The following is an 8,211-nucleotide window of genomic DNA, read 5'->3' as shown; positions in this document are numbered from 1 at the left end:
AATACATGTAGAGTTAGGGTTTTAAAAGAGCAGGTTCTTTTTAACTTTAAATGTGTGTTTCATTTAAAAAAAATTAATAATAATATAATAGAGTTTAAAAGGTTTTTTAAATTTAAGTTTTTTTTTTTTACTGAATTTGAAGGATTAGGCTCTTAACTTCTATTACTTTAAAAAATATTAATTTTTAAAATTCAAACTTTTATTTAAATAAAATTTTCAGCCGCCATCCTTTGAGCGGCAGCGTGACAAAAATGTGAAAAAGGGGCGATGACATTATCATTTGGGATTCAGGTGCGCGCCCGAAATGTCGTTGAAAGGGGGATGAATGCACGAACGCATTCATACACCGAACCATCCACGTTAACTTAACGTCGCCGTGGCTTGACTCCTCCATCTATGAACGCCATCTCCAACAAACAGCCATTGGATCGGATTAGACATTTTTTCTAAATATATTTTTTTAGGCAAGACAACAAACTCTCAAGGGAACGTGAAGTCCACGGATCCTGCCTCCACAAACGCCGTTTCCTCACATGTGCCCTTTCTCGCTTATTATGCCTACTGCTACTATACATTCACCCCCTTTTTCTCCGTCTACCTTCCTTTCACGGAAGCGGGCCACTGACAGATCTTCTTCCTCGCAGCTACAGACGCCAGCAAGATCACTACTATGGGTAATTTGTTCATCGCATACATTCAATATTGCTTTACTAGATCATATAACTCTCAGCTGCTTTTCTGCTATTTTACTCTGACCTGTTTGTTTTATTGCAGCATCTAAAAATCTGTTCGACAACATATTGAAAACTCTCGAGAAGCCCGGAGGCGGTCATTTTGGCAATTACTATAGTTTGCCGGCTCTCAACGATTCTAGAATCGGTAAGTGATTTCCATTGTCACTGACTTTTTGGTTGCCGAGGAAAACGTTGGATGGAAAGAAGAAACGTTTAAATCGCACGTTGATTTTGTGTCTTTACTTGGCTGGATATAAATGTTGTCTTATTTGGCTAGAAATCTGGATTCAACTCATTGGTTGTTCACTTGTTGCTTGTGATTTCGTCGGAGGTTTTTCCCTGCTTATTTGAATTTATGCTCGCATCGCAGATAGGCTTCCTTACTCTATTAGGATACTTCTGGAATCCGCGATTCGCAACTGCGATGAGTTTCAAGTTAAGAGAAATGATGTTGAAAAAATTATTGATTGGGAGAATACCTCTCCTAAACTGGTAGAAATTCCTTTCAAGCCTGCGAGAGTGCTTCTGCAGGTGAGGGGTTTGCAAACCCAATCAATTTTGTTTCCTGAGAGTATTCGAATATCTTGCCTGGTATAAAATGAGCTTTGGATATAAATTTCAGGATTTTACTGGGGTACCTGCTGTTGTTGATCTCGCTTGCATGCGAGATGCAATGAAAAAACTAGGTGGTGATTCTAATAAAATTAACCCCTTGGTAAGCCACATGCCAATAAACATTTATGTTTATTTATGGATGCATATGTGCAACTTTTGGATTTTGCTTGTTTGCAGGTTCCTGTTGATCTTGTCATAGATCACTCAGTTCAGGTAGACGTGGCAAGATCAGAGAACGCTGTGCAGGCAAACATGGAACTTGAATTCAAGAGGAACAAGGAAAGATTTGGTTTCCTCAAATGGGGTTCAAAGGCATTCAATAACATGCTTGTTGTTCCTCCTGGATCAGGGATAGTCCACCAGGTAATCGCATCATTCAAGAAACACATATTTGAAATAATCTATAATTCAAGCGCAAAGTTATTTTTGGCCAGTCATCCGTATGTGGTTTTAGATTTCCCGTTTCTCTCCTAAATTAAATTTTGCAATGCAAATTTGCAGGTTAATTTAGAATATCTTGGCAGAGTTGTGTTCAATACAGATGGTATGCTTTACCCTGATAGTGTAGTTGGGACCGACTCGCATACAACTATGATAGATGGCTTGGGTGTTGCTGGGTGGGGAGTTGGTGGAATTGAAGCAGAAGCTGCAATGCTTGGCCAGGTAGATAGAAGTTCAGTTTGTTATAGAACACTAGAGTTTCATTTCAGCAGTAGGTTCATTTTGGTTTGAACTATGTTATTGTATGTTTAATTTCTTCTTCCAGTTGTAGGTTCTTGTTACAAATACTTCCTCCGTCCTTATATATAAAGTGTTTTTAACCGAATCCCGCATGCTAATAAAAGTTTGTTATTTAGTTGAACTCATATAAAAACAGAATGATTTTTCAATTTTACCGCTAATAATATCATACTTAATATCATGATGTTGGTAGGGAAAACATACAATTAATGATCTATTCTATTTTCCAAGACAACGGTAAAATTGTCTAATTACTCAAAAATATCATTGTCACTCCTTATATTTAAAGACAGAAAAAGTTTCCAGAAAGTATCTTGTATATATAGGGATGGAGGGAGTGTCTAATTACCTCTTTCTTATGCATGCAGCCCATGAGCATGGTCCTACCTGGTGTGGTTGGGTTTAAATTATTAGGTAAACTAAGAGATGGTGTGACTGCTACTGACTTGGTATTGACAGTTACACAAATGCTAAGAAAGCACGGGGTTGTTGGCAAGTTTGTTGAGTTCTATGGTAAAGACTATTTGATGCAATGATGCAGTAATATCTTCTAGTTTTATATATATTCAGTATCACTGCCTGCTTAGCTCTTAGTAATACCTTCCAAGCTGGCCTTTTTACCTCACTTATGCAGGGGAAGGCATGAGTGAACTGTCTTTGGCTGATCGTGCAACGATTGCAAACATGTCTCCTGAGTATGGCGCAACAATGGGCTTCTTTCCTGTTGATCATGTCACTTTACAGTACTTGAAACTGACTGGCAGAAGTGATGAGACTGTAAGTGAATACTTACATTATAACGTGCTATGTTGTATACATTTGCTTACATGTTTTTCTTGCAGGTTTCTATGATAGAGTCATATTTACGAGCTAATAAGATGTTTGTGGACTACAACGAGGTAAATTAGGATGTATTATTTTGAGATCATTATTTCTGTACTGTGTGTGTGTGTGTGTAATGGTTTGACCGAAATATTTGTGTTTTTTACTCAGCCCCAGGCCCAGAGAGTCTATTCTTCATATCTAGAGCTCAATCTTGAGGATGTGGAGCCTTGTGTGTCAGGTCCAAAGAGGTAGTTTTCCATCAGGCATCCGTATAAAAAGAATGAAGTATTCTATGTTTAGATTTTTCCAGGTGTGACTGCCAGCACCAAATCTTTGCAGGCCCCATGACCGAGTCTCTTTGAAAGAAATGAAGGCAGATTGGCATGCCTGCCTCGATAATAAAGTTGGGTTTAAGGTATGAGCTTTTTGAAATATGGACAAGTTTTCTTTTTTATCTGCCCCTCCTGTTTTTCTTTCTTTCTTTCTTTCTTACTTTTTTGGGTATTACATAGATGTCATTTTGTAAAATTGCATGAACTATAAAAATCATTGCTTTGAACTACCAAGATGGGATGTGATTAAGATTGATGACAAGTAGTGTAAATTGTTAATAAAGAAATAATGAACTTATCCATGACTTGTTGGGGGGCGGGAATGGGATAGGTTTTGTGCCTACAAACTTATGAGCTTAATAGAAAGTAATCAACTTGATTGTAAAAGATGATTAAAATGATATTAGCGCAACAACTATTTATCTTACTAGTGGAGCAGAAGGGAGAATATTCATAAACTATGCTGGGCACAAGGTGCAAATATCCTAGCCTGAGTATGTTCAGTGATAGTCCTGTGTTTAGAAATGTTGTGGGAAGCAATAGGGTAGCTGTTTTATTTTTATTTTTTTTATTTTTATTCTTTGACTGAATATAAGGTAACGGGGGTTAGTTTCAGAACTTATGACTGGTTGATTGATACATGTTTTCTTTATTTCCTGCATGTAATCCCTAGATTTTTCTATCAATACTGTTACCGAGGTATTGCAATCATAGCATCTTGCCTCTCTGTGTGAGTATGCACCTGCACTGCGCATGTTTTTCTTTTTTTTTCTCTTGGCACATGGTGGCATGGATGTCTGACCCGATAGCTCTTACATACAACACAAGCTACCCAAGCTTATCACTATTGGATAACATCTAGTGGCTTCACTTTGTTACCTTTTGTGTATGCTCCTGCATCTGATTTAATTATTTACTTTTTCTGCATGTGATGAAAAATGAATTATGTCTCTGCATCTCTCACTGTGCACATTAACTCAGCCAAATTTCTTATTTTCTTTGAATGGTGATTTTGCCATGCTGGCATTCATTATATTCTTATTGTGGTTTTGTGGTTTAACTATCAGTATTACTAGTTTCCCAATGTTTGAGCTATGTAGTATTGCACTGTTTGCAGGGTTTTGCTGTACCAAAGGAATCTCAGAATAAGGTTGCAGACTTCACTTTCCACGGGTTATCAGCACAGCTTAGGCACGGGGATGTTGTTATTGCTGCTATCACCAGCTGTACAAATACCTCAAATCCCAGTGTAATGCTTGGGGCAGCACTGGTTGCAAAGAAAGCTTGTGAATTAGGATTGCAGGTTTGTTGTCTCTGAATTTGGTATTGGGTAATTTCAATTATATCAATTTCTACAACATCAGTATGCTTTAACATATTATTTGCAATATCTAGCTAGCAGATTGGCCCCCTTAGATACTGCGAGGTCAACAAGCATTGTTACAACCTCATTTTTTGTGCTTTCATGCATTCATACGCTAACTGCTTAGGTTTTCTTTTGGGGATTATATAATCAAGTAGTTCCATTCATATGTAATAGATTAAAGCTTGGATTAGCACTTCATGTTATTTTTTCCTTTTTTGACCAGTAATTGATTGCAGTGGCTTCTATGATTGTGAAATTTAGGTTAAGCCATGGATTAAGACCAGCCTTGCTCCAGGTTCTGGTGTTGTGACAAAGTATTTGCAAAAGAGGTATTATTTAGAATATAATGTGGGTATATAAATCTGCTGCACTTAAGTCATACAAATTCAGATTCAGATGGCTTGTGTATCTGTGTTCCTACAGTGGCCTGCAGAAGTATTTGAATCAGCTCGGGTTTCATATTGTTGGGTATGGATGTACCACCTGCATAGGTAATTCAGGGGATATTGATGAAGCTGTTGCATCTGCTATTACCGAAAATGGTATGAATTTACTACTTGGTGGTCTTTGTAATCTGCTTGAGGAATCTTTGGGATGCCTAAGGCGTTGAATTTATGTTGTTCCAGATATAGTAGCTGCAGCTGTATTGTCTGGAAATAGGAATTTTGAGGGCCGAGTTCATCCATTAACGAGGGCCAATTATCTTGCTTCCCCTCCTCTTGTTGTTGCCTATGCCCTTGCTGGCACGGTACATGACTTGTCAACTGAGAGCAAGCACTGTAAAACTTGATCTTGTTATCTAATTTGAATGTACTTCTGCAGGTGGACATTGACTTTGATGCCGAACCCATTGGGTTGGGTAATGAGGGAAAGAAGATCTTCTTCAAAGATATTTGGCCTAGCAGTGAAGAAATAGCAGAAGTGAGGGGCACAATGGGTTTAACTATGACTTTACATATAAACAAAATGATTGCGTCCTTATTTATTTGTTTGTTTGGTTTTCAGGTTGTACAATCAAGTGTACTTCCTGATATGTTTAGGGCTACATATGAAGCAATCACCCAAGGAAACGTCATGTGGAATCAGTTATCTGTACCTTCTGGCACTCTCTATGCATGGGACCCTACCTCAACTTATATTCATGAACCTCCTTATTTTAAAGACATGAGCATGTCTCCTCCGGGTCCTCATGGGGTGAAGGATGCTTACTGTTTGCTAAACTGTGGAGACAGCATTACAACTGACCACATCTCCCCGGCTGGCAGCATACACAAGGATAGTCCCGCTGCCAGATACCTCATGGAACGTGGGGTTGATAGACGAGATTTCAACTCCTATGGAAGTCGTCGTGGTAATGATGAGGTGATGGCACGGGGCACTTTTGCTAATATTCGCCTTGTTAACAAACTATTGAACGGAGAAGTTGGACCTAAAACTATTCATATTCCTTCTCGGGAGAAGCTATCCGTTTTTGATGCTGCAATGGTATTACTTCTAAACTAAACACCGTGTCGGTTTACTGACCTCTCTTCTCTAGCTCTAGCAAGACCATCCCCATTTAGAATAATGATTTTATGATATAACTGATTGTCTGGTAGGTGAAATATATTTGGTAGGGAGAGAGTAAGTAAATCATTAGGGTTGATTATTGGATTTATTGAAGGAGTATATCTAGGCTTCACAGAGGATGATAACAAGTGGTAACAACAGTAAAATATAACTGCAAAATGGTTCAAAACGACTTTGACCAGTATCTGTAGTCATATAAGATTATTGTAGTTGATTCAGGAGTTTGACACGGCTTCTTGTTTGTAATGTGATTGACCGATTGTGACTGGTCAGATGGACTCTATTTGCTGAGTTGTCCACACGGAAATCATATTTTACCATCTGTTTAACACAAACATATCGCTGGACTGTTTCAAAAATTTTTCCACTCACAAAATTTAAATAAATTTATTGCTGCTATTTTTGTGATCTTTTCCAAAAAAAAAAAATCAGAAATACAAGAGTGAGGGGCATGAGACAATCGTTTTGGCTGGAACTGAGTACGGAAGTGGAAGTTCTCGTGATTGGGCTGCAAAAGGACCATTGTTACTGGTACATTCTCGATGTGATTCTGCTCTGACCAATGTCTCTCTGTTATTGTTCCCCCCCGATGGTTCAATTCACTATTGTTTTTTCTAGGGTGTGAAAGCTGTCATAGCAAAAAGCTTCGAAAGGATTCACCGAAGTAACTTGGTGGGAATGGGTGTCATTCCGCTATGTTTTAAGGCTGGGGAAGATGCTGAGAGTCTGGGGTTGACTGGTAACGAACGTTACACCATTAATCTTCCCAGCAGAGTGGATGAAATACGACCTGGTCAAGACGTCATAGTCTCAACTGATAATGGGAAGTTATTTACATGTACCCTGAGATTCGATACAGAGGTAATACTGATTTTTTTTTTTTTTCCGGGAGGGTTTCTTTAATTATTCCTCTAATGGCTTAACTCTTGCTCGTTGACATTCCCCGCCTTCATGCTGATGTATAATTGTTGCAGGTTGAACTTGCCTACTTTAATCATGGAGGCATCTTGCAATATGTGATCAGAAACTTGATAAATGCTAAACAATAAATCTGAGAAACCAAGAATGCTGGCCAATTCGCTACGGTCTGGTGCTAGTTTTAACAATGGTCTGAATATCCGGTACATGAAAAGTGCCTGCAGTGTTGCGTTGAAAACCCATGGTGTTGTTTGAAATAAATGAAGGCATTGGATTTCTACGGCGAGGAGTAGTAATGTCTCCATCTTTTTACAGAAATGATATTCATGTTTCTTTCATTTATCTCGAGTGCCTGTATTTAGGAAGAGAACATCTCCCTCTTTTGGATTTTAGTTGATAATGCCAAGTATTCACTTGGCTTGATCGACAAAAATATTATCATTGTCTTTGCCTGACTATGCATAAACCTTGAGCCAATTGTTGAGGAGGGTGTATCATGCTTCATGAATTATTTCATTGTACTGGGAGTTAGTTTCTTTCTTGTTTAATCTTAGAACATGTTATGTGTTTGGCAACCGTTCGTGCACATTAATTCCGGAGTGTAAGCTACTTTGTATCCCACAGAATATTAATGGGATTAGGATAAGAACATGCTAACAACTTTAAATGGTTTTAAAGAATTGGATTAAAATTAGTTAATGCTTTTAAAATTCCAAAATCATTCTCTAGAAATTTATTAATTAAAGGAGGTTATTTAATTAGAAGATTGTTTAGTTAATTAGGAAATATTAAAGCAAAGGGTATCTAGGAAAAAAGTTAATGAAATGAGTAAATGGAGTAGACGTTAAATGTATAATTTTCAGCAAGGATGATTTTTGTGAAAAGCTCATATTGCTTTTTTATTTTTTTATTTTTATTGATTGCTTTTTTTTTTTCTTTTAAAGACAATTCTATTTAAAGCAAGATTAGTTATTAAATGCGGATATCTCTTTTAATAGAAATTTGAATCTTTGTTCATCTCATTATGAAAGACTTGACTTCTTTTTTTTTTTTTAACTTAACCCCGTTGGTGCTTATGTTGCTAATTTCATCTGATGGTTTCATACTTTTT

General features: G+C 37.5%; 1 protein-coding gene across 1 annotated transcript; it reads left to right on the top strand.

The window, feature by feature from the left end:
* Positions 1–515: 515 nt before the first annotated feature.
* LOC129321564 (aconitate hydratase 1) lies at positions 516–7,648 on the top strand. The gene is made up of 20 exons (XM_054967369.1): positions 516–674; positions 775–879; positions 1,105–1,265; positions 1,357–1,449; positions 1,527–1,712; positions 1,851–2,012; positions 2,459–2,603; positions 2,725–2,867; positions 2,933–2,989; positions 3,084–3,163; positions 3,255–3,330; positions 4,365–4,550; positions 4,875–4,942; positions 5,037–5,155; positions 5,240–5,361; positions 5,436–5,534; positions 5,619–6,098; positions 6,615–6,713; positions 6,801–7,043; positions 7,157–7,648. Exons 1-20 carry the CDS (start codon positions 671–673, stop codon positions 7,229–7,231), a joined length of 2,703 nt encoding a protein of 900 aa, XP_054823344.1. The 5' UTR covers positions 516–670; the 3' UTR covers positions 7,232–7,648.
* Positions 7,649–8,211: the final 563 nt, after the last annotated feature.

The sequence above is a fragment of the Prosopis cineraria genome, unplaced genomic scaffold (assembly GCF_029017545.1).
Source record: "Prosopis cineraria cultivar Desert tree isolate PC_DT_omini unplaced genomic scaffold, ASM2901754v1 PC10, whole genome shotgun sequence".
Lineage (NCBI taxonomy): Eukaryota > Viridiplantae > Streptophyta > Magnoliopsida > Fabales > Fabaceae > Prosopis > Prosopis cineraria.
This window is presented reverse-complemented; position numbering and strand designations above follow the sequence as displayed.

Coding starts and splice junctions, on each gene's coding strand:
- LOC129321564 (XM_054967369.1), top strand. Junction 1,266..1,356: donor CTGCGAGAGTGCTTCTGCAG/GTGAGGGGTTTG, acceptor TATAAATTTCAG/GATTTTACTGGGGTACCTGC. Junction 4,551..4,874: donor CTTGTGAATTAGGATTGCAG/GTTTGTTGTCTC, acceptor TGTGAAATTTAG/GTTAAGCCATGGATTAAGAC.